The following is a 26,986-nucleotide window of genomic DNA, read 5'->3' as shown; positions in this document are numbered from 1 at the left end:
TGGGAAGTAGACAGGGTCAGACTCCTTCCTGGTCTCTCCAGGAAGGTTATGAGCTCCAGCAAACCCTAGTCTATTCTCCTGTGAGTAGTGATCAGAGATATGAGCCAGCCAGCGGTAGACTAGAAGAGCAGTTTTCTTGTCCCTTGCTCCAGATGCTCCAGATGTCTTTTCCCACCAGACTATCCGACCAGGCTGCAGTAGCACCATAACACCAAGTTGGTTTGAACTCGATCCTGTCTTTTTAAATGCCTCCTTTTTTTTTTTTAAACGTTTCTTAAGGGAGGTTGTATATTAAACATTTAATTTAAAACCCCAACCCTAATAAAAAATTTAGATCTACAAATTTGACCTTCCCAGTGCTTTTATTAGCATCCTTTTATTTAAGCTTTATTAACCATAGGGAAAGTAGACATGTCTGGGAGAGTTGCTTAGCATTGGCTTTACACCCTACAGCTTTGAGTTAACATATAAATGCCTAAAAATGTCCTTTGTTGTATCTTGGGAAGATGTGTTTGGTTTGTCCATATGCTGTAATCCTTAGATAGTAACATTCCTATCCCTCTTTTCTCTCAAAAGTCTGCTAATCCCGTAATACCCAACCCAAATCCACAGTCTTCCCAGATTCTGTGTCCCCACCCAATGAGAATCCATCACCCACACATTCTTTTGTACCTCCCATAGCACATAATGTGTATTTCTGTTGAGAACTCAGTTTATCCCACTCATGTACCTGGCTGTGTCTCTCTTACTAAGTGATACCACTTTGAGGCGTTTGATTAGTTCTTTTTTTTTTCCCCACCTCCATGTGCAAGACCGTATACAGTTAGTGCTCAGTAAATGGTTACCACATCAAGTTGATGTCTGTTTTGGAGCTCAGAGTAGGTTGTTCCATATCTGTATCTTGTGTCCTTTGTGTGTTTCTAGATTCCCAACTTCTTATTCCGTTGCAGAGCTATGACCAGGCGAAGACAATATGGAGAAGTTGCTAACCTTCTTCAGGGTGTGATGAATGTTCTGGAGCACTTCCACAAGTATATGGGAATTCCACAGATCCGGCAGCTTTCCGAAAGGTAAAATGTTGCTGGAGAAGACAGTCTTCTGCTTTAGAGGAAGATGGCGCTGGGATGTGCTTCAGCACCTAGCTCAGTATGTTCACTGTAGCATCTTCTTGTAAGAGGGACCCTCAGATGTCATCTCATGTAACTTGGTGGGATATAGATGTCTACACCCCTTTCCCACTCCTTACTGTGTCTTCTAAAGCAATCTCTCTTAGACTGTTGCTGGCCTGGCATCATTGGAGGGGCAGCTGGCGAATTATGTAGGTGGACATCCACATTTGTGAGGAAAATTGTTCCAGTTGTCTCTTTCCTTATAACAAACTACCACCACACTTAGTGGCTCACAACGACAGGTATTTCACTCGTGTAATTTAACCTTCCTCCCCAGGAATGTCTCTCACTTCCGCTCCATGCAGCATCAGCTGGGGGCGGTCAGGAGGGGGCCTGAGGGATCCAGGGATCACTCTTGTGACTGGCCAGTTGGTGCTTGTTGTCCGCTGGGAGCTCGGCTGGGTTGTCTTCCATGGGCTGCTTGGTCTTCCTCACGGTTAGGTGGCTGGGTCCCAAGAATGGGCCTCCCAAGAGAACTAGGCCTTGGAAGTCACTGTGGGAGGGAGTCACAAGGCAGCCAGGATTAGAGGAAGGAACATAGTCTCCCCCAGCCCCTCACTCGGAGGAACAGCAAAGTCTCATTGACAAAAAGAGCACATGGGACGGGCTGTACTGCTGTGGCAATTTTTGGAAAGTCTCATTTGCCACTAGAACTTCAGATGTGACAAAATGATGACTTCGCCTCTTCTTTTCTTCCTACCTCTGGGGAGTTTCAGTCCCAGATTCAGAGCCAGTAGGAAGGAGACCTGATACTTAGAAGGAAGGTGAAGATTCTAAAGGAGAATAAGAGAGGAGTGAATTGAGTGTGTTTTCTATTAGAAATAGCCGTGGCGAGAATACTGAGGAGGCAGAGATGGTCACAATTGACGAATCCTAACCTTTCTTGAACAAAGAAGAGGCAAAGGGGCTGGGCCCTTGACAGCAGCCAGCATTCTCATTTCTGTCTTCTTAATCAGGCCTGATTGCCACAGGCCTCTTTTTCCTTAAGTTTCTATATTTTTAATCATGTAAGTAATTATGTAATATAGGTATGCATTTTCTTTATTTTAAAAAAAGCCAAATAAATATACAGATGGAACTGAAGTCCCCTTTAGCTTTCCCTGAGATCCTAGTGCTGCCTGTACAGGCAGTGACAATAGTGACTATTATCAAGTGAATGTGGATTCCTCTTGATTTTTATCTGTGCATTTACAGAAATCTGTAGTTTCAGTTTGTGGGTTTGGGCTGTTTGGTTTTAATAAATGGTTTCACACCATATGCTTCATTCTGAAACTTACTTTTTGGTTTTACCCTCACGATGTATTTTAGAGATTTTCCACACTGATATACAAACCTACCTTGTTCTTTTTATTCTTTTAAATTTATTTTATTTTTTAAAGATTTTATTTTTGCGAGAGAAAGAACGAGCGCATGCACGTGAGAGAGAACACAAATAGAGGGGAGAGACAGAGGGAGAAGCAGACTCCCCACTGAGCAGGGAACTCGACATGGGACTCGATCCCAAGATCCTGGAATCATGACCTGAGCCAAAGGCAGATGCTTAACCAACTGAGCAACCCAGGCGCCCATACCTCGTTCTTTATAATTGATGCCTGGAATTCTGTAGTATCACATACCACAGATTATTTAATAATTTTCCTATCACTAGGTTGTTTGCTTCTAATCTTTAAAAGTGATCCCTTTTTGCACATCGATAAATATTTCCCTAGGAAAGATTATGTCATGGGTAAAGTCCAATTAAAATTTTAATAACCACTGCACATTTGCCTTCCCAAGAGGCCTTATCTATTTTATAGTACCATCTGCAGAGTATGTGAGTGCCACTCCCCGTACCTTCAAGAAAGCTTTGTATTGTCAGTTTTCCTGTTTTATTCAACTGGTGGATGAAAAATAGCATCGCGTTCCTTTCATTTCCTTTTCCCTGGTGACTACTGACACTAGTTCTCTTTTGATAATTGGCCTTTTGTGTTTCCTCTGAAATGCCTGTTACCCCTTGCCTTTTTGTCTGTTGAGTTATTTATTCCTTTCTTATTGTTTCTATATATTCTGGACATTGATACTTTGTCAGAGCTGGTAGATCTTGCCTGTAGAACCATGTGGGTGTGTTACTCTCTTAAAGGTAGATCTTTGACTCTCACTGTGATTTCTTCCATGGTTATTAATTGGTCTATTCAGGTTTCTTATTTCTTTTTTTTCTTTTGTTTAAATCATGTTAATATATACATAAAACATACCATGTTAATAATTTTCAAGTGTGCAACTCAACGGTGTTAATTATATTCACAGTATTATATAACCATCACCACTTCTATTTCTAAAACTTTTTCATTACCCCAAACAGAAACTCTTATCCATTAAAGAGTAACGCCCATTATCTCCTTTCCCATCTCTGGCAACCTGTGTTCTATTTTATTTCTCTGAGTTGCCTAGTGTAAGTACCTCATATAAATGGAATCAAACAATATTTGTTCTTTTGTGTCTGGCTTATTTTACTTAGTACAATGTTTCAGGGTTTATCCACGTTGTAGAATGTCTCCGAATTTCATACCTTTTTAAGGCTGAATATTTCATTGTATATATACACTACATTTTGTTCATCCATTCATCTGTGGGTGGACACACAGATTGCTTCTACCCATTAGCTGTTGTATGATAGACTGGACGAATCTTTGGTCTGGCATTTCTTGTTGCCTGTTAAAAATCTGGTCTGTCTTATTCTTAACTCCTTAATAAGGTAATCTATTTTCATTTGATTTTTTTATTTTGTTCTGGAAGCCTTTGAGATTAGGGAGAGGGACTGGTCAGGAATTTTACTAGGATATAAGTCTCTTATCCTTCATGTTGCTCTGTACTTACCATATCTTCAGTCTGAAGACTCATGAGTTTCTTAAGTTCTGAGGAATCACTTTCTTCTGTTTCTTTGAGTAGTTTCTGTGCTTTGTTCTCTGTGCTTTCTCTTTGTGGAATTTCTATTATGTGAATATTGGAACTTCTAAGTCTGTCTTTCTTTCTTTCTTTAGGAAGGACGAGGGGGTGATACAGAGGGAGAGGGCAAGAGAGAATCTGAAGCAGGCTCCATGCCCAGTGCAAAGCCCAGCACAGGGCATGATCCCACAACTTTGACTGAGATCATGACCCCAGCCAAAATCAGGAGTCAGCCATGCAACCAACTGAGCCACCCAGGCGCCCCAGATTATATGTATTTTAAAGCTCTGATTTGCCTGTTCTGTTTCTTTGTCCTCTGATAGAAGGTTTTCGGTTTGTTGAGCATGGCGACTCTTTCTTGGCATTGGCATTCCTCCAGTGTTTGGTGATTTCTAACTGAAAGTTCATTTTTGGCTTTGAGATTCTCTGTCATCCTGATCAGGGTTGCTCTTCTATTGCCACCTGCTAAGCGGGGGGTGGAACGTGTTGCTCAGCTAAGAGCCATAGATAGCTCTTCTTAGGTGAGATGGGTCTGGACCTGGAGGAGGTGCCACGTGGATATGCCAGTGGCTGATCTGCTGGGCTTGGGGGCTCCCTGATCAGCCTGGATATTGGCAGCCCTCTGGCCACTATGGAGGTTCTCAGACCCATACCCATTCCATGACCTGAGCGTTCAAGGCAGGGATGCACACCTGGACACCGGCCGGCTTCATTACTCCCCTTGCAAGAGGCCAACATAGTGTGCTGGCATTTGCTTCAGGGCCTCTCCCACTCATGGGATCCGCTATCCTCATGTCTTTCCTCCCGCTCATGGGATCCACTTTCCTCATGTCTTCCGTTTTTGAAAAATAGTTTGCAGCAGTGGTTTCCTTCTTCAAGCCCGTGCTACCAGGCAGTTCTGAGTTTCTAGCATGCTTCTTCTTTTCTTGCCTGGTTCTGGATTTTTATTAAAACCTTTTTATTATTTCTAAGGACCTGGGACAGGAAGGGGAGGTTGCAGCATGTGCTCAGTGTGCCATCTTAGTGTGGAAATGCCAGAGGACTATTAGGGAATATAAGAACAGAGCTTGGCAGAATACTAGGGAAATCACCACCCTTTCCCCCATCCTTCCTAACTCCTTCACACTTAGAACTGGCCAATCGCCATATCACATGGGGGCATGAAGTAGCAAAGAGAGCAGACAAACAGAGCCTTATGAGCTGCCGGAAAGAAGGAGACTCAGATGGAGAAGGCAGACTTGTTCTCAGGGGATAGGGGAGGAGAACAGAAGGGAAGGCACTATCACCTCCCCTTACCCTTGTGACAGTCCAGAGTTGATCTTTTTTTTCCCATTCACTTATTCTTTCCTTCATTTACCTAATAGATACACACTATGGACTTTCTGTGTCCTAGTGCCCATGCTAGGGTATTGAAAGCACAAAGTAAGAAATACATACTCATACACAGAGTATGTGCCCTCAAGGAGTTCACCATTGTTGTGTGCAGAAGAGAGACACTAGTAGAAAATTCTAGTGTGGCATAGATACAACAGAAGTGGTAGATGCAGTACAAGCAATAGCCAGATCTCAGAAGAGGAACTGAAGGACTCAGCCTTCAGGGGCTGAGGGCAGGGTCACGGAAGAATTCAGTTTTCATCTGATCTTAAAAGAATAGGTAAGATCTTACCAGCAAGACAAGAACAGAGGAGGAAAAATAGAGAAAATCGTGGTACTTTGGAAGACAGCAGAGTGTGAAAGTCTGCATAGATAGGTAGAGTCGCATTTTGTACACCTTGTGAAAGAGTCTATGCTTTATTTTGTGGACAGGAAGTATCTTAAGCAGGGAAGGGCATGACCTCATTTGTGTTTTGTAGAAGTCTTATGGACTGTAGCTATAAAAGACTGGAGATTGAGACTATGTTCTAGACCAGAAAAGATAAGAACCTCACCAAGACAGTAACCATGAGGCCAAGGAGATCTGGGGAGGCATTTGTTATCAGTTGGTTGCATTGGGGCGCATGGGTGTCTCAGTTGTTAAGCGTCTGCCTTTGGCTCAGGTTATGGTCCCAGGATCCTAGGATCGACCCCCGCATCAGGCTTCCTGCTTGGTGGGAGGCCTGCTTCTCCCTCTCCGACTCCCTCTGCTTGTGTTCCCTCTCTCACTGTCTCTCTCTCTCTGCCAAATAAATTTTAAAAATCTTAAAAAAAAAAAAAATCGGTTGTGTTGGGTGGCATTGTTGGATGGCAGGAATATAGCAGAACTAAATTCTATTCCTAAAAAAGCAATGTAGGGATGAATAAGAGGATGCAGTCTTTTAGGACTCTGCTTTTTAACATTTTTCAAAGAGGTGGTTTTTATAAATTTGAAAGAACTTTATGATCACTGTTGTAAGACATTCTCCTTAAAAAGAGACAATCTGACATTCTGGCAATGTATTTCAGTGCTCCAGACATTCATTATCATGTAGCGTTGCTGCCAACAGGAGGACTTAACTTTTCTTTTAGTTCATTTCGTAACTCCTATTAGCAAAAAATTTGTGTAGGTTAATACAGAATAAATATGTGTTATTAAGTAACACTAAACACAAGAAATCTCTGGTTTTTAGTGCTTGACTACAATTGTTTTTCAAGAGGTACTCAAAGTTTGAGGAAAGTCCAGATTTCTTATTTTTAGCATCTTTTCTGGTGAATTCTCCTCTCTTATGTTTGCACAGTGATGGTAGAACCATCTGGAAATGATAGAAATAGCTGTTTGTTGGGGGGCAGGAGAGAAGGCAGCAGAGTTATGCTCTGTACATTGCTTTAGTTTCTCCAGTTTAATAGCTTGCTCTCTATAAATCGTAGTAGTCACATGAAAGGTTGTGCTCTGAAACCTTTGCCTGTACATTTGAAATATGAAGTTCATGGACTTTGACTTGAATGTAGCTATTTCTTCCAGCTGCCCTTCTGGAAAATGCTTAAATGTTAATGTAGCATTGAGGGAAAGATTTTTTTTTTCTTTGATATCATCTTTACATTTCAGAGCCTCCTGGCTTAAGAATATCCATGAGAGCAAATGTTTCTAGTAATCAGTCAGTATTTCCTGAGAAAGAGTGGAAGATTCTTGCACTCTCTTGAAACCCATAAAACTCTTGAACTAAAAAATATTTTTCGGAAAAAAAAATAATATTTGTCGGGGCTATAACTAACCTCTTACATGGAAGAGGTACTTGGCAGGCTGGAGGGGACGGGGGGTTCCATGGTGTAGCAATGAAAGAAATTAGAGAATGAAACGGCCTGACTAGCTGTGTGACTTCAACAAGTCCTTTCTGAAAGAACTTCAGTTTCAAAAGCTTAAGGGTTGTGCCTCATTGTCCCCCAGAATCACACTTAAGATTCTGGATTCAGATTCTTTATAAAGCCTGTCTGTTTGGAAATAGAGCATCTGACTAATCTGACTCATTAGCCATTCTGTCCAGGACAGACTGTGTGTTTAGGAGGTCAGTTCATTGTGAAGTCCTGAGGGTATTTCCCTTGGGGCATTTACAAGGTAATGGAAGCATCAGGATTACTTTATCTACAAATGTCTAAATAATTTTCATAATTTGCTGTATCCTTCTGCTGCCACCCACTGTGCAAACTGATAACACATGTAGGAAAGGTCACCTTTGTTTTTTGTTTTTGTTTTTTAAATTTATTTGTCAAAGAGAGAGAGGGAACACAAGCAGGGGGAGCAGCAGGCAGAAAGAGAAGCAGGCTCCCTGGTGAGCAAGGAACCCGATGTGGGACTGGATGCCAGGACCCTGGGATCATGACCTGAGCCGAAGGCAGACTCTTAACCAACTGAGCCACCTAGGCGTCCCAGGAAAGGTCATCTTTGAACAGTCCTTCGTCAGATGGTATGGCAGGTGCTAGAAGTCATTGGTTGACCTTCCTTTCTGAGGAACATAGTGACTCCTTTTTTTCTAAGTACGATCAACCCTGAGTTGTCAGCATCTAAGTGGACTGGACTTACTTGGATACCGGGAGGAATTTTCATTTATTCTCTTCTCTGTTAGTTGTAGATAGGTTTCTTAACCATTCTTACAAAAATCAGGATAGCTCAACTCTTCTGCTACCAGCGTCTCAGCTGGTCCCATCTGTTTACCATAGGAACTTCCTTTTCCTTATTAGCAGAGGGAGGAGTGTGGCCGAAGATGTGTTCTTTTAGTGTTGACTTCTTTCTAAGATCCTGTTGAGGCAACTGATGGTAAAGACTGCTGTTCATGTCTCACCCTGAAAATGCATGGAGGCCTGGTTGGGGTTTATGGATGTCGTCACTAACATCAGTAAGGGGGACATGGTTGCTCTTTCATCCAAGTCATCGATGGACACTTGGAAAACTATGCTTGGAAATACTACGTTCCATGGAAACGTCTATGTTCCGAAGCCCACTCTTCTGCTCCTGCATTAGCCATAGGTCCCACTTGCAGTCACCAGCGCAGGGGTCTGCTGTTGCCAGCTCGCCGTGAAGGTGGGTGCAGAGGCATAAGCGGTCCCCCTGAGGACAGTGAGAGGCATCCGGTCCAGGCCTGCATCCCCACCCTCTTACTTCACAAATCTTCTTAGTTGTGGCCCAGGTAAGGGAAATGACTTATTCACATGTGGCTCGCTGGTGGCAGAGCTAAGTCTAGACTGTCTCAAGACGTGACTTTGGAAATGGACTGAAGAAGATGACAGGGGAATCTGCCAGTCATACTCTTGTACTTCCCCCGTCTTCTGCACTCTGGAAGTACCCAGCCTTACCATAGGCTCTGGTTGTTTTTTCAGGCACCCCAGCTTTTGCTGGGTGGAGTTGGGGTGAGGGGGGAGGGTGTAAAGGGCAGAGGAACCTTCATAGCACTGAGGTGCTCAGGAGCCATGAGAGTATGACCAGGAATGTCCCTGACAGGGGGGGTGGGTAGAACTTCCCCTCCAGGAACTGTCCCTGTGGCTTGGGAGGAGCTGGTGCTCTCGCTTTGTGGTGCCAAGGGGCAAGCAGGAGCAGAGGGGCCAGAGGCTCTGGAAGTTCTGTCTTGTGATCTGGCCCAGGGGAGGCTGTCTGCCTGGCACATTATGTGGAGTCACAAGACCTCTGAGGTAGTTTTACAAAAGCATGTTCTCTGCTCTCCTGTCAGAGCTCACACTCAGGGCATACTTCCCACTGTGCATTCGGCATTTTGAAGTGGCTGGCCCTGCTTATGATCTGGGGGCCGCTCCGGTAACAGCCGTATCTCTGTCACTGAGTGACTAAAGAGGCTGCAAAGCCACCTGTAAGAGTGGTTTTAAAAGTTTTGAAGATGGTGAAAAAACCCTGAAAAGTACCTGAAGTAAAGCATAATTATTACGCTGCCACAGAAAAAAACCAGATTGTTTGGGGTCCTGCCTGTCCCCTCATTTAACAAAAAGATTTCTCAGTTGGTTGCCAGCCACTGCTGAATAGCCCAAGAAACTGTGGTTTTGAGCTATTCGCTATTTCTAGAAACTTCAAAAGTTAATTCCAAAGTAACAGGGTGGAGACCAAAAAAGGAAGAACACGATTTTATGGCCCTTCTAGCAGGGGTAAAATATTTGCCTCAGGCTCGGGGCAGTGAGCTCTGTGAGAATGGCTGGCGGGAGGCATCCAGCTCCCTGGCCAGGGGAGGACGTGATCATTGCAGGTGGTGCTGACACGCACAGTTCCTTTCTCATGCCAGCTGCTTCTCCTCTCTCCTCTCATTTCAGCCGACAAGTGTTTTTTGAGCTCCTGGTAGACACGCAAATGACAGGTTAGGTACTGACCTTTCCTATTGAGCTCATTTTTGTTGTCAGCCAGGCTTCTGAGTGAACTTCAGCCTTCATTCAGTGGCCTTCACTCCCAAGTAACAGCTCATTTTGTCTTTCGAATGTTCTTCTTTTTACTTTAGAAAACATTCCTTTTGCTCATTTATTGTTGTTTTAAGATTTTATTTATTTATTTATTTATTTGAGCGAGGGAGCACACAAGAGCAGGAGGGAGAGGGAGAGAGAACCAACCAGGGCTTGATCCCACCACCACAAGATCATGACCTGAGCCAAAACTGAGTTGGAGGCTTAACTGATTAAGCCACCCAGGCGCCCCTTCTTTTGTTCATTTGTTAAAACTTAGGATTTTGATGTTGACTTACGGGTTGAAAAAGCAGCATCTCTGAGGCAGGTTGGAGTCCTCCTGCGTTCTGGACTCCAAGGAGCAGGGACGCAGCCCTAGCAGTTATCCAACATGGATTTCTATTGGATTGGGGGTTCTTATGTAGCATTTTCTCACGGCGTGACTACCCCCTGATGACACCTTAGAAAGATAAACATATACTCCCTTACACCAGGTGAGGGTTAACCTACAAAAACTTTGGGATATAGAAAATCCATCATGGGAGTAAATCAGATGCCTGGGTCCTGGTCATAAAACCGCTACTAACTAGTGCGTGACCTCTCTTCTCTAGCCACCACCCAATCTGAGCCCAGTCGATCTTTGCATACTTACTTATGGATATATGAAAATGACACCAGGCAATGACATGTTCTCTTTTCCCTGCAGAGTGAAGGCTGCCCAGACTGAGTTAGGACAGCAAATCCTGGCTGATTTTGAAGAAGCATTTCCTTCCCAGGGCACCAAGGTATTATTTTCCATCCAGCCTTAGAAGTTATCACCATTCTTGCCTAATTCACATTCTCTGCCGTGACTCTTCCTTTACCATTCCAAAAGTGCCTGCTGGCAGTCATGAGTCTGTCTGCTAGAGGTTTGGGGTGATGAGACCATCCTTGATTTTAAATATCCCAAAGCAATGTTGGTTCTTCATCTGTGGCCTTTCAGCATCAAAGAGCGAGGATTTATTTTGGTTTAATTTAATATGTGTCAAGCCTAGTATCTCATCTGCCCAGCAAATTCCTTTTTTCTCATGCCTGTGTTAAAAAAATTTTTTTTTTTCAAGCCGCAGTGTTTTTTAGAATCGTTACATAACTTATTGGTTTCAGTTTGGTGAAGAGACAGCTGGGAGGAGCATCCACAGGCTTATGTAACTCTCAGAGAGACACAGGAGACTCACTTTTAATGATCAGAAGCCTGTTCTTTGGGATTAATCCCTTTAACTCTCACTAGTGGCATGGCTGTTTGTGTTGTGTCTGCGAAGGCCCTGGTATTTTGCTTGTGGGCTATGGTTACACTTCTTCCATAAGCTTTGCCTCACTTGGCTGTCACTGTGCCTGGGTAACTGCTTTTAGCTCTATCTTTCAAATTGTAGCAGATGTAATCTTAATGCTTTGCATGTGTTGGGGAGAGAAGAACCTTTAGAAGCTTTTTTTCTCTATTATTTGAGCTATTTCAAGAGAAAGAATTATTCAACACAGAAATGAACTAGAGCACACACAGGCAAGCAGCGTTCCTCACTGCACTTGGCGAGTGGAGGTGGGGGTATATGTTCATTTACTAAGCCAAGGGACATTTCCTGGACCTGCTTTATAATTCAATAACTGGAAATATCTTGATCATTTTTCTTTGTGCTCCATGAAAGAAACTTAGGAAGTAGGTGGGGGTAGCTGCCCCGGCTTTGTAGATTACTTCCTATAGGAAACCTGCTCTGGATTTTAATGTCTGTATAGGTTAATGGCTGCCTTCTAGTAATCAGTTATTTTATTTGTAAAACATGTTCCTCTCAGGACTTTATATTCTTTATTCATTTGCTACAGCTGTGGGGAGTGGATGTTGGAAAGCCATTCTGTAAAAAGGGATTGCAGGACATTCACAAATTATAAACTGTTCTTAGCCCAGAGTCTGCTTTACTATACTCTGGTATCTAGCCCAGTTTCTTGGAGCTTCAGAAAGATATGAATGAAACCTAGCTTTATGGTTTAGAAGAAACTAGTCATGACCTACTTTATGTCTTTTTCTCAGATCCCACCAGGCAGATGAAGTTAAAATGGTTTTCTTTAACAACTTGCTTACTTTTTCTGTGGCTGGGTAACTTAATTTTTTTTTTTTTTTTAAGTTTTCTATTCTCCTTTTCAGTGACTGGTCTTTTTTTAAAGGCCTTGTGTTGCTATTCCTATTTCACAAATAAAATTTGTGTAAGGTAAAAATTGTACAAGGTAACCTACTAAGCCCTTTTTAAATGAAGATATGTGAATCCATGAGCCCATAGGTTTCGGCTTCTGTGACTTCTCTATCAGATCAAACACTTTCATCCAGAAGCAAGAGGTGGGCAGTCAGAGCACTCAGCAGATGGCATAACAACCATTCAGCACAGAGTGAGTCAGCATCCTAACAGTTTAGCTCTCAGGCAGCTTAGTAACACTTAACAAAACTCTTGAACTTCAGTCGAGACAGACACATTATTGGACAGAGTTTACCCAAAGAGTCATAAAGATTTGAAAGAACGTTAATCATCACCTAATTGAAGTCCTTTTTTTTTTTTTCCATTTATTTTTCAGATGAGTTTCAGTAATTGCGCCAAAGCCACACAGCTATCTAGTCAAGCCAAGAGTAGATTCCAGGTGTTCTTCTTGTTCTAGTCCACCCCGCCAACCATGTTCATTCAGTGAGTTACTATAAAGAAAAGTTGGCTAGATTGCATTGCCTTCAGTAATAATAAAGGCCTTCCCATCGTGATGTATCAGTGTGGCCCCTCAGAAGGCAGTAGCCTTCTAATGCCTTTCAGATCAAGGGACCAGTATACTAATATTTTACTTCTGGCTACCTGCCTCGGTTGTTGACAGCCAAACAAGTCTGGCACTTTGGAACCTGGTTTTATTTATTTTTTTTTTTTTAATATTTTATTTATTTATTTGACACAGAGAGAGATCACAAGTTTGCAGTGAGGCAGGCAGAGAGAGAGGGGGAAGAAGGCTCCCTGCTGAGCAGAGAGCCCGACACGGGGCTCGATCCCAGGACCCTGAGATCCCGACCCGAGCCGAAGGCAGAGGCTTAACCCACTGAGTCACCCAGGTGCCCCAGGAACCTGGTTTTAGATTTTAAATGCCACTGCACTGTTTGGCACAAATATGGCACTTTAAGAATAGGAATCGGAGTTTGGAATCAGGGGAAAGTGGCATGTGGGGAGTAAGAGTGGTGTCCTTCTGAGACGTTTGGCTCTTCACCAAAGCGATTTCAGTTTTTGTATTCAGAAAACAGAATTTCCTATGACCGTTGCTGGCCCTGTTTCCACAGTGTCTCCTTGCTGATTCACAGAGTAGCTTTTATATTGGCTACTACATACTAGCTTAATCATTCTTTCATTGAGTAGCAAGTAACTAAAATATCCATCTACAGCAAAAGAGTGTCAGGGGAATGGAAGTAATAATAACTTCAAGAGAGGAACAAGAAGTAGCAGCTGTCAGAGGCCAGGAGATTGAAAGGTGGTTTCTGGCTCTTGAACTGCTGTGTTGTTTGTTTTCCCAGAGGCCAGGAGGACCCAGCAATGTCCTACGGGATGCATGTCTGGTTGCTAATATTTTGGATCCTAGAATCAAACAAGAAATCATCAAAAAGTTTATTAAACAGCATCTGTCAGAATATCTAGTACTTTTTCAAGAAAACCAAGATGTAAGTATTAACCAAATGAAATTGATGTTACATTTGAATTTTATTGAAAATTAAATACCCTTGAGTCTACTGATTCATATTTTAATAGTATTACTGCCTTAAAATGTTGATGTTGAACTGTGAATTTTAGGGGCTGACTGTACAGTTCAGTGGTTCTTAACCATTTTGAGGTCATTGACCCTTTGAAGAAGTTAATGGGAGCTACAGATCCTCTCTCCAGAAAAATGTACCTATGCATAAAACTTCGCATACCGCTTCAGGAAATTTCCAGATCCCTGAAATATAATCATAGAGCCAAGTTAAGAACCTCTGGATCAAGTGAAAAAGTAGCCTAGCTTCTTTAAAACTGTGAGAAATAGGGGTGCCTGGGTGAGTGTCAAGTGCTGGTTGAGTGTCGGACTCTTGATTTTGGCTCAGGTTCTGATCTCAGCGTTGTGAGATCAAGCCCTGCATTGAGTTCCGCGCTGGGCATAGAGCCTGCTTGGGATTCTCGGTGTCCCTCTCTAAAAAATAAAGTAAAATAAAATTAAGCAAAATAAAACAAAACTGTGAGAAATAAAGAGATTGGTTGTGTTTTTCTTGGTTCTGTGTTTTTGTTTATTTCCTGAAACTGTCAACACTACTTCTGAGCACTGCGTGGATTTTGTTTCCTACCTTCCTAAGGTTGCCTGGCTGGACAAAATCGACAGACGCTATGCCTGGATAAAACGCCAGCTTGTGGACTATGAGGAGAAATATGGCCGTATGTTTCCACATGAGTGGTACATGACCGAGAGGATTGCAGTAGAATTTTGCCATGTCACAAGGTAGATTCCAGCTCTGCTGGTTTTACTGTTCATTGAAATTGGTTGGTTGAAATCAATCCCCTGGTGTCTGGGGGTTCCATCTTGTCTTGTGAATTGGGTAGCATTTCCACCTTTTTGTTGTTGTTATTGGAGAGTCATCATTGTAATGAGAATGTCTTCACCTGTGCTGGACTCTCTCCCTTTAGACAACCCTTTTTCTGTTGAAAGTCAGATTTTATAAATCCAAAATCAACCCCTGAACTCCAGCTGCAGCTATATTCCAACTTCTCCAACTTCAGAGTTCCAAACCTAGAGGAGAGGGCTTGTATGTGGAGTAAGAGTAAAAACTTCTAGGAAAAAAGTAATAAAGGGTACACGAGAGTCCTGGGCTGGTAGCCTATAGTCAAAGCCCCTTCCCCTCTTCCCCGACTTAAGAGTAATATGTATAAAACACAGCAGCTTCATCTGCTCCTGTCTTTGCTCTAAAACTTTCCTGTAGCCTGACCCTTGCCTTGAACAGCCTGCCTTCTGGACTTAACCTACGCAAGGCTCATCCACCAGATTTTCCTCTGTTACTCATCACCCTACATTTTCTCCTGTGTCTCTATCATATATATCAGTGTACAGTGTATATATCCATGCTTCTCTGACTTGCTCCTACATCCATCGTTCCATAGGGACAGGGACACATACTTCAGTGACACTCAGGAAATATTTCCCGAACAAACTTCCTGCCCCTAATGCAGTGTTTTTATAGTCTGGATAGTTAATAATATCGGCATCTGAATGTTCTAAGCATCCTAAAGACCTTCTGTCATTCATCCTGTCTCTGCAGTTTCATGAACAAAGCCCAGGGCCAGGGAGTCCATTTATATTGAAGAGCTAAAACCCAAGAAGTTTAGATTGGTGTGTCCATGACAAAGCTAAAGCTAGAGTCAATTTTTTTTAATTCTTTACTTGCTGCTTGACCGCTGCAGTGGTAGTAACTGTGTCTTATTAGTTATCTATGCCTTTCTTTTTTTTTTTTAAGATTTTATTTTTAAATTTATCAATGAGAGAGAGAGTATAAACAGGGGGAGGGGCAGAGGGAGAGTCAGACAGGCAGACTCCCCGCTGAGCAGGAAGCCTGACATGGGGCTTGATCCCAAGACCCTGAGATCATGACCTAAGACAAAGTCAAATGCTTAACTGACTGAGCCACCCAGGCGCCCCAGTTATCTATGCCCTTCTCACAGTGCACAGTTACATTAACTCCAGGCTAACTTTTTTTTTAAAGCCCCATGTGTGAGCATAACTCAGCCACCTTAGAACAATTCATGGTAGGTATTTTTCTTAAAATCAGAGAATATAATAAAGTTGTATGCTTTAAACACCTGGGGGGCAGATTTCTTAAGGGTTATTGGCTATTGGCTTTATTATTTTCTTTTAATAGGCATTTTGTTTTCGAGTAATTTTAGGAACACAGCAAAATTAAGAGGGAGATACAAAGGTGTCCCATATACTCCTGCCCCCACACGTGCATAGCCCCCCTCTATCAACATCCCCCACCAAAATTTACATTTGTCAAAATTGATAAACCTGCAGGGACAGACCATTATCACCCAGAGCCCACAGTGTGCATTTGAGTTCACTCCTGATGTGCATTCTGTGTGGCTGTTGTTTTCAGAAGCATATTTGCTACCATAGGTTTAGATAACCTTTAAATGTTGATTCAAGGACAATTGTGGTTGTCGCTTTCAAAGTCCCGATTAGCAAAGAAGGCACATTCCTTGAGAAATTGATAACTAATTCTCTTGAGGCTACAGTTCAGTGACTTGCAAACTAATTCTGCAAAGAAAGCAGTCTGCGGGAGGCAGGGAGTCAGCCACAAATCTGCCATTGAAGTGGCAGCTAATGGCCATGTTGCTCCTGTTGCTGCCAAGCCTTCATTGTTGGAATTTTGGCTAAAATCCTACAGATACATAATTTTCAAAGACTTGCAGAGGCTCTTTGTTTGGTTTTGCAGTTTCTTTGTATGGGAAGATAACCATGGCTCAGTACTGTGGCTCAGTACTTCCTAAGAGCTCCCAGGTCACTGCTCCCCCACAGCTCCCACTCTGAAGCAGAACACTGGAGTGGCACGCAAGCTTCGCAGGCAGGACCCGCCTGAGCACGTGCACGTCACTTCTCACGTGGGGACTGTAGCCTCGCACTTGTAGTTCCGGGGTTCCTGCTCTCTGGGTGAAGAGATGGTGATTGAGCTCTTTGGAAGAGGGGGCTTTGTAATCCAGTAAGGAATGACTTGTGACATCATATAAAATATATACATGTCAAATTATGCATATATAAATACATCATACATCAAATATATGCATGTAAAATTCTGAGTAAGTGCTTTATATTTACATTATTAACAAATTACAGAAAGGTTGAAAGATCTAAAAATAGTAGTGACCATATAAACAAATCGATCTCCTTAATCCTTGATTTCTTTTGACTAGTGGGCCATTTCACCTTCAAATTCTTATTTAGAGTATGTATTTCTATTCTCTGAACATTCAGCTTAGTAATAGACCTCAGGATTTAAAATGGCCACATTTTTGGGGGGCGGATATAAGCTAAAATCATTTTTTGGGGGGAATATAAGCTAAAACCATTTATCCTATCTTGAACAGTTTTTGGGGTTTTTTTTTAACATCATTCTTATCTCTTTATTTTGAAGGACAGAACTTGCCAAGATTATGCGCACCAGAGCTAAGGAAATTGAAGTGAAATTGCTTCTGTTTGCTATTCAGAGAACGACTAACTTTGAGGGTTTTCTTGCCAAACGCTTCTCCGGGTGCACCCTGACAGATGGAACTCTGGTAGGACCTTCCCGAGGGAAGCTGGAACAGGAAATCAGGGGGTCGGGGGGTGGAGCTTCCCTTCAGTCTTTACCAGTTTGGTGGTTCCTTCCAGTGGCTCTACTGCTCAGTCCCTCATTCCGGGGATTTCACTAAATTATGCAAATGGGGACACAGAGTATTGCACATTTTTAGATCATTTTATTTAAGTAGTGGCCACATGTAGCCTCACTTATTTAGTCACAAATACTGTATTACTTTATCAGCTGTTGATTTGTATCACATGGAGGGTATGTTTTACCTTAGAATTTGTTTTCTTAATGTCTTTGGGCAGCAAACCAGGTCATTGTGTCTCTGTAAACCTGAAAGCCAAGTATACAAATTTGCATGTCAGAGAAACACAAAAGATTAAAACAGAAAGGTACATAGGTCTGAGGACTGGGCTCCTCTCTTGGAAAGATGGAGTGTGTGTTGTTAGTTAATATCATTTAATGTGTATGTAAGCAAAGACCAGGTTCAAAGCATCTCTCTAAAAACTTCTTTTTGGAAACCCAGCCTCCTTGCTAACACATCAATATGCTTTCTTCAGATTTCCTATCCACGAGGAAACCAAATTTTTATGTTTTATAGTAAATTCTGTTTGCATCATTACACACGGGTGTGCACACACACGGACTTTGAGCTCCTCGAATGCAGGAATCATGGTTGATTCATCTCTGTTCCCAAGTCATGCAAAAAATACACACACCTTGTGCAGGCCAGCAGGAATGAGGAGAGAAGGAAAACAGGAGCTAAGGAGGAAGAAATCCAAGTCAAGAGAGTCAGACCTCTTAAGTTTCTTTAAAAGTGGTAATGGAGAAGTGATATGATTTGGTAGGAAAATCCTTGGACCAACACACCAAGAGACACTTGTGATCCAATCTAGACCCTGCTATAATTCAGTGAACTGCCTTCTAGAAGAAACTAGCCTTGAATAACAGAGTACTAAGGGAGATAAACAAGACATCAAACCCAGAAGCCATAACGAAAATTAGCTGAAAGATTTCACAAAATATAAAAAGAATGAAAGAGACCATTAATGTAATTAAGGGATAACAAACTAGGAAACGATAGTTTAAGCTCTAAGACCAAGAATTTATATCCAAAGTAAAAAATTCTTTAAAATCAATAAGAAAAAGGCAAGTAACCAACTAGAAAAATGAATACAGAGTCTAGCAGGAAATTCACTGAAGAAATACAGTTGGCCAGTAAACATGAAGAAAATAGAACAGGATACTCATTTTCTTATATCAGGTTGGCAAAAAAGTTACAAGACTAACAATACAGACGTAGTGCTAGGAGACAAATTGGTGCAGTCTTTAGCTACTTGTCTTTATGTATCAAAAATTAACATGTGCATGCTCTTTGAGGCAACAGTTTTACATCTAGATATGAGGTCTACAGAAAAATCCATACATGGAGAGGATGATGTACTAAGAAAGAGGGGGAACTGCAGCCTTCAAAGCAAAAAAAAGAAAAAAAAGGTTTCTATAATGTTTATCACTGAAGAATAGTTAAATAAAATATGGTATATCCGTACTGTGGAATAGTGGTAGAATGTGGGATCTATCTAGATGTACTGTCATAGAAAAGAAATCTCTCAGGGCACCTGGGTGGCTCAGTCAGTTAATCATTTGCCTTTGGCTCAGGTTGTGATCCTGGGGTCCTGGAATCAAGCCCCATGTCAGGCTCCTTGCTCAGCAGGGAGCTTGCTTCTCCCTCTGCCTCTCCCCCTGCCTCTCCCCCTGCCTGTGTTCACATACTCTCTGACACATAAATAAAAATAAATAATAAAACAAATAAATAAATAATAAATTAAAATTAAAAATAAAATCTTAAAAAAAAAGAAACCTCTCAGATACATTGTCAAATGGAAAATGGAAGCTGCAGCTAGTATATATGGTGTAATTCCACATGTAAAAACCAAAAAGCATCTTTATGAATGTAAATGTGTAAGAAAAAGGTATAGAAATGATAACAATGGATGTTCGGGGGAAGGAAGTTGGAGTGAGAGTACATGGAGAAGCAGAGAATTATTTTTTTCATTTTATTCTGGTATTTTGTTTGAAAATTTTTTACACACCTGCATTTCCATCGTTTTTTAAAAATACTTTTTTGTTTTTATATGCTTTAATTAAGTCATTTTTCAGTTTTTTTTAAATGAGGGAGATGAGCCAAAACAGGGACTCCCAAACTGTTTAACAAATTCTAATGTGGAATCCACATGGAATAACAGCTAACATTTTTGAACATCCTCTGTGTGTTCCACACTGTGCTAGGTACGTTTGTCTGTGGTCAGTCGCTGGGCTTCATCAGCTTAGGAGGGAAGTGCTATATTCATTTCAGATTTACCAGTGGTCACACAACCACTGTAAGTGCAGAAAAACAGCTACTCTGGTTGAAGCAGGGAAGTCAGAACAGAGATTAGGCCTGGAGTCCTGTTCGCTTGTTCACCCTTCACCTCTACTACCTTCCTGAGCCCCTACGCTCTTAGTCCTAAAATCTTGGGACGTCAGTGGCATCCCCTCTTTGCCTTCTTGTAAGACCTGCCTCAGAGTAGGTGTATTGGGAGCTGGTCCCTCAGGACACTGGGCTGAAGAGTGGTGGCAGTGGCACTCAGTTTTAAGGTAAGACCAGAAGACCCTACCTATTTAGGGCCAGTCATGACAGTATTGAAATAAAATACAAGGAACCACAGAGCATTCTTTCTATACTGAAAAAATAAAAATACATATGTATATTCCTCTGCTTGTTTCTGCATGTTCAAAATTGGTTTCTTTTTAGTAACAAGGGAAAAAAATAGGCCATTAAACAAATGAAAATGCCCCTAAATAAGATGTAAGTCACAAAAGGAAATAATAGGTAGTGGAAATGCGATTGGAAGAAGAATGTGTCTCTCTCCTGAGAAGTATTCGGTTGACTTCAGCAGCGCCTGATAACCTCATGTTGGCCCTCCCCTCTGTGCTACCTGCGCCGTGTTTCTGGCCTGGTTTCATACAGAGACTCATGCAGCTCTGGGCTCAGCCCTACAGCTGAAGGACTGAGCATAGACCCCCACCAGGCAGCGACCCACTGTGTGCCCATGGCTTCTGCTGGACAGAGTCAGGGTAGCCTAAGGACAGGTTCTCTGAGCCAGTATTCCAGCAACCGTATGGGAAATAGATCCCGATGCAGGCTGCTTGAGTAACACTAGGCCAAACACCTGTTTTGAACCCTTTGTCTCTTTTGGCTTCGCCTTACTCACTGCTGATTTTGCTTTTACATTTAGGGAGCTGTAGGATTGCAGGGGAACAAATGGCCCTGTTCTATCTGATGACCAGGATAGCCCGTAAACCTGGAGCTGTCCCAGGACACATCACATCTCATTTGTGCTAGGAGATGCCTCACGGGCCCAAAGAGGTAGAGTAATGTGGCTCAGGAAGGCTCCCTCTGGACAAGGCGAGCCTGTTAAATGGGATAACAGATACAGACCATGAGAAACGGGAAGGAGCTGTTTTGAAGACAACACTTTTTGTTTTGTTTTGTTTTGTTTTGTTTTGTTTTGTTTTGTTTTTTAGAAAATAACTATGAATGTCAGAGTGGCAGCTGGCCCACAGTCAGTACCTTTTGTCTGAGGGAGAAGAGGGCTTGGAGGGGCTTGTTTCTTGGGGCTGTGTGGCCTCTCTGTACTCAGGCTCACTCTGCAGGGCCAGTCTTCTGGACTGAGCCTTCCATCTCCTGGCAGATGCTGTGCTCCAGGGGGTCTGGTCATGGTCAGCTGGGAACACTTAAACCTTTTGGCTTTTCTTTTTTATCAATTTACCATTTTTTGCCTTCTGTTTTGGAAATTTTCTGGCAGAATTGATTTATAAATTTCTTCAATCGTTCACTTGTTGCTTCCTCTCCTATCAAGGTTTGTGGAGAGTTCCAGATTATAAATCCTTGGCCAGGGAATCCTGCTAAGCCATAAACTCTTTATTCTTCCCCCTGGTGGTCAGCTATCTTTTCCACAGACTTCTCCAAATCATTCAACTTTTTTTTTAAGATATTATTTATTTATTTGACAGAGAAAGATCACAAGTAGGCAGAGAGGCAGGCAGAGAGAGAGGGGGAAGCAGGCTCCCTGCTGAGCAGAGAGCCCAGATGTGGGCCACAGTTCCAGGACCCTGAGATCATGACCTGAGCTGAAGGCAGAGGCTTAACCCACTGAGCCACCCAGGTGCCCCTAATCATTCAACTTCTTTAGGTCAGACTCTTTCCCCAGACCACTCTTTGTTCTAGTTATCATGGCCCAGCAACCATTTTGCATTCCAAGTCCTGGCATTGGCTGGTCCATAATATCTCTAAGGGTTTTCCCTTGAAGGTTAGTTTCTAGAAAGGCAGCAGAACTCCCACGGCCTCCTCACTGGGGCAAGCCAGGTCGTAGAGAATCCGTTCGCTGCAGCCTGCCTTGGGAATATGAAAATGCCATGCTCCTCACTGTAGGTAATGTTCATTCTGAGCCTGGCCTACCACTGCCATGTTGTGAGCCAGGTGGGGCCACACCTTCATCTGCAGCCTGTAGGCCTCAGGACCAGGGCCTCTGGTGGATTAGTCAGAGCCAGTGACCATGCTACCAACAGTGCTGGGAAGAGGTGGCCTGGGCCAGGCTGGGGGTCCGAGTGGCCTGACTCCACAGTCTAGCTGCTCGGCACCCCACCTGATGACTTGCTGCTCCTTGTCTCCTTACTTCCTTGCTGTGCTGCCTTGGTGTGTGGTTACCATTTTATTTCAGGGCATCAGAATAAACTACAAAATGAACCAAGGTGTATCTTGATACCCTGTAGCATATGCCAAATTTCATAGAGGGCTGTGAATTCCTTGCAAAGTTATGGAACAGATAAGTCAGTCAAGGAGTCATGTTGACCAAAGACCCTCCCAGTCCCACCCACCCCCTTCTCACTGTATTATTCAGTTCCTTTTAAGTCCTTTGCTGACTGATTAACAATTAGGGTGAGCTGAAGAGACGATGAACTCACCCAAAAGGACGTGCCACAGTCCAGCTCCTCCTAACTAACTGATCAGTGTGATGCGTCATCTTTGGCTCTTTTTTGACAGATGCAACTTTGACATCTGAGAGATGGAAACTGAAAGAACCTTAAGGACAGGGCTCATCTTGTTTTATGGTACTAGCCCTAACAAGTTTATAGTGCCCTATGCTGTAATTTATTGGAAGAAGTGAGCTGCCATTGCTTTCTGCTAATTGCCTAAACTCCTGGCCCTTATGAGGGATTCAAAATACCCTGTAATTTAAAATGCCTTGAAATTAAAAGCAAATGTCTCAATGTGATTTAACAACTACATGTATTCTTAGTAACTCAATGATGAGATTCAAGGTAAACATATTCAACCTCTAGGCAAGCAGAATAGTTTGGGTTGAGTCTTTGTAACAAGCTAACCAAATTTGGAAGTTTTTTTTTTTTTCTTAATGAATTTAAAATGTTCTCATTTCGTGCAGCTGGATTTCCTCTCCTCTTGGCCATTGTGTAAATTGCCTTTCTAAATAGAATCATCCTTTGGCTTATAGGGGTCATTTTACTATACATTTATATTTGTCTGATTTTTAAAATTAGATTATAAATTTACAATCTATAGGTATGATTTTCAGCCATGCAGTTTGAGCATATAAGAGTGTTTGCAGAAAGCTCACTATGTAAGAAAGCCCACCCAGAGTGGCTGTACCTCAGCCTTCCAGCAACTTAACACCTGAGTCAGGGAGACCTTGCAAGTGGGGGAGGGGCGGGGTCTCAGCACTTCTGCCACAGTAAGAGGACTTCTGTCCTGAACAAGGAAATAGCTCTCCTTTGATGTTTCAAAACATTTTATGGGCCCAGCATGCTTCCGCTGCACCACTCTGCTTCAAAACATTTTATAAATGGTTTATTTGATGGTGAAGGAATGTATTCCTTCATTTGAATAACATCATAAGAGATTAACCTCTGATAATTTATTTCTGGAAAGAGAGTAATATGAGGTCAAGATAGAAAAGGTAGAAATTATAGCAAGAATGGAGACAAGAGAAAACATTCAGAGAGGAGGACTTTGGACTTTTGGACTTTGTGCTCATTTTCTAAAATTGAAATTGCACTTTTTAAAAAGATTTATTTATTTATTTTATAGAGCGAGTGAGCAGGGGAATGGGGAGGGCCAGAGGGAGGGGGAGATAGATCTCAAGCAGCCTCCTCACTGTGCGTGGAGCCCAATGTGGGCCTCAGTCTCAACCCTGAAATCATGACCTGAACCAAAATCAAGAGTCAGATGCTGAACCGACTGAGCCACCCAGGCACCCCTAAAATTGCACTTTTAAAATTCTAAGCCTGGGTGGCTTAGTCACTTAAGCATCTGACTCTTGATTTCAGCTCTGGTCTTGATCTCAGTCAATGTCATGAGTTCAAGCCCCACACTGGGGCTGGGCTGGGTGTGGAGCCTGCTTAAAGAAAATACATTTTTTAAATTGAAATATAATTTATATAACAAAATTTCACGTAACACTCATATTTAAAGTGTACAGTTCAGAGTGCCTCCTTGGCTCAAGTCTCTTGATTTTGGCTCAGGTTATGGTCTCAGGGTCATGAGACTGAGCCCCACATCCACGGCACGGAGCCTGCTTGAGAATTCCCTCTCTCCCTCTCCCTCTACCCCTCTGCCACCCCCAAAAATAAAGTATACAGTTCAGTTGTTTTTAGTATATGCACAAGGTTATGCCACATCCCGACTATCCAATTCCAGGGCACTTCCATTGCCCCCAAAAAAACCCCTCCCCACCATAGCACCCACTTGTAGTTTCCTCCTTGTAGGAGGAGCCCCAGCCAACCACTAATCTACTTCCTGTCTTTATGGATTGCCTCTTGTAGACTTTTCATATAAATGGAACCCTGTACTGTGTGGCCCTCTGTGCCTGGTTTTCTTCACTTAGCATAATTATGTGTCATGTATCAGTACTTCAGTCCTTTTTATGGCTGACCCATATTCCCTCCTTTGGGTTTGCATTTTGTTTAGCCATTTATCCCTTAATAGACATTTGAGTTGTTTCCACTTTTTGGCTGTTTATAATGCTATAAGCATTCATGTACAAGTTTTTGTGTAAGTATCTGCTTTCAGTTCTGGGAGTATACCCAGGAGTGGGATTGCTGAATTGCTGTGTTACATGGTAACTCTATGTTTGACCTTCTGAGGAACCGCCACTGTTTTCCATAGAAGCTATACCATTTTACATTCTCATCACCAGTATAGGAAGGTTTTGATTTTTTCCACACCTTTGTCAGTATTTATTATTTTTTGGGTTTTTAAAATTATTATTACAGCCATCTTCATGGGTATAAGGTAGTTTCTCATAGTAGGTTGTTTTTTGTTTGTTTTTTTTTTTTTTCCCCCAAGATTTATTTACTTTGATTTTAGAGAGCAGGGGGAAGGGGCAGAAGGAGGAGAGAGCAAATCTCAAGCAGGCTGGGGCTTAATCTCACGACCCCAAGATCATGTCCTGAGTCAAAATCAAGAATTGGATGCTTAACCAACTGAGCCACCCAGACACCCCTCTTGTGGTGGTTTTGATGTGCATTTTCCTAATGACTAATAACATTGAACATCTTTTTTAGGTGCTTTTTGGCCATCTTCTTGGAGAAATGTCTGTTTGGGTCCTTTTCCCATTATTTAATTAGGTTATTTGTCTTTTTTTTTCCCTAAGTAACGCAGGGCCTGAACTCAGGACCCTGAGGTTAGGACCTGAGGTGAGTTCAAAGGTCAGATGCTTAACCAACTGAGCCACCCAGTCGTCCCTAGGTTGTTGGTCTCTTTTACTGTTGAGTTGTGGGTATGTTTTTTTAAAAATATTTTCTAGATATATTCTATCATTTATCAGGTATATGATTTGTAAACATTTTCTACCATTCTGTGGATTGTCTTTTCACTTTTTTGATAATGTCCTTTGGTACACAAAAGTTTTCCATTTTGATGAAATTCTACTTTTCTATTTTTTTTTCTTTTGTTATTTGAGTTTTGGTATCATCCCTAAGGTCACAAGCATTTACCTGTGCTTTATTCTAAGAATTTTATAGTTTTTGGCTCTTAGATCTGTGATCCATATTGAGTTTATTTTTATTTATGATGTGTGAATACAGTTTTACAGCTTTTCTTCATATGTCCTATCTTAAGGGGTTTCTCAGTCATTATATTTCAATATAGCGATGGGGCCAGAATTTCCCTAACTGTCCTTTTCTTGTTGGACCCTTAAGTACTTGTTATTTTTTCACTATTCTAAACAAAGCTACAACGAACACATTTTTGTTCACATTAGAGATTATTTTCTTACGATACAAGTTGAATTACATGGCCAAAAGTTATGAGTTTTTTCAAATTTAAGATAGCCTCTGATTTAAACTATTTTCTCTATTCTTGTCACTTATCAGTGCACTTGCTTAGTCTCCCAGCACTGAGTGTTGGTGTTAGTGATGGTTTGTAGATTCAGAAGAAATAGTTACTCTTTGTTTTCATGCAATTCGTGGTGCTAACATACAGATGCCTAACGTAAAGGGGTAACTGCCAGATTTTTTTAAAAAGGCAAAGCAATCTGAAACTTTTTTTAGAGTAACATATGCTTCCTTTAGGTATATGCTCAAGAGAATTGAAACTTTTCTTATGCTCATACAAACACTTGTACATGAATGTTCATGGCAGCACTATTGACAATAGCCAAAAAGTAGAAACAACCCAAAAGTCTTTTAATAGACAAATGGAAATACTGACACATAACACAGGATGATCCTCAGAAACACTATACAGACTGAAAGAGGCCAGACACAAAAGACCACATTTTGTACGAAATGTCCAGAATAGGCAATAGAGACATTAAGCGGGTCAGGAGTTGCCACGGATTCAAGGAAGGGGAGGAGTGGAAATGATAGCTAATAGATATGGGGCTTCCTTTGGAGAAAAAAAAAGTTCTGGGATTGGATGGTGGTGATGTTCGCACAATCTTGTGAACATACTGAAAATCACTCAATTATAAGTCACCTAACATGGTGAATTTGATGTTAATTATATTAAAATATAATTTTAAATATTAAGGGTTTTAGGAAATACCGAGTTTAGTTATAAATCATCCTTACTCTTCAGATAATTTGCCTACCAGAAAAAGGAGAGTGAGAAATATATGCTTATTAAAGCTCAAACAGAATAAAATATTTTTTAAAAGATTTTTTAATTTATTTGACAGAGAGAGAAGTCCCAAGTAGGCAGAGAGGCAGGCAGAGAGAGAGGGGAAGCAGGCTCCCTGCTGAGCAGAGAGCCTGATGCGGGCCTCCATCCCAGGACCCTGAGACCATGACCTGAGCTGAAGGCAGAGGCTTAATCCACTGAGGCACCCAGACGCCCCAGAGTAAAACATTTTAAAAGAACAATCTCTTCCTTCTTAATTACTCTAAATCCCTCTCCCCAGAGATATCCACTGTGTAATAGTTTGGGGTATATTTTTTGAGACTGTGCTCCAAGCATGCGCGCGTGCACACACACACACACACACACACACACACACGAGTTTTTATTGAGTGTTTCTCATCCAATCAGGGTTTATTCACACATTTAAAAAGGAGTTTTTTAAGCTCTCAGTTTCTCCAGAGCCTTGGGAAAGGATGAAAAATTGAATCAGACAGGTGCCTACGGTCTAATAGAGAAAGAAGCCTATACATGAGTATCACAATATGA

At 41.9% G+C, this 26,986-nt stretch overlaps 1 protein-coding gene across 3 annotated transcripts in view; it reads left to right on the top strand.

Annotated features, from left to right (window-relative positions):
* Window positions 1-26,986, top strand: part of VPS53 (VPS53 subunit of GARP complex) — a 133,056-nt gene that overhangs the window by 40,375 nt on the left and 65,695 nt on the right. For all 3 annotated transcript variants that reach the window (XM_032849368.1, XM_032849370.1, XM_032849369.1), the window contains 5 exons: window positions 951-1,070; window positions 10,624-10,702; window positions 13,480-13,623; window positions 14,287-14,429; window positions 17,110-17,251. In XM_032849368.1, the coding sequence (XP_032705259.1) occupies window positions 951-1,070; window positions 10,624-10,702; window positions 13,480-13,623; window positions 14,287-14,429; window positions 17,110-17,251 (628 nt within the window). The remainder of the gene's footprint in view (window positions 1-950; window positions 1,071-10,623; window positions 10,703-13,479; window positions 13,624-14,286; window positions 14,430-17,109; window positions 17,252-26,986) is intronic.

The sequence above is a fragment of the Lontra canadensis genome, unplaced genomic scaffold (genome assembly GCF_010015895.1).
Source record: "Lontra canadensis isolate GAN:19392208 unplaced genomic scaffold, GSC_riverotter_1.0 scaffold225, whole genome shotgun sequence".
In the NCBI taxonomy this organism is placed as follows: Eukaryota; Metazoa; Chordata; class Mammalia; order Carnivora; family Mustelidae; genus Lontra; species Lontra canadensis.
Note: the sequence above shows the minus strand (reverse complement) of the source record. Positions and strands in the feature narration are given on the sequence as shown.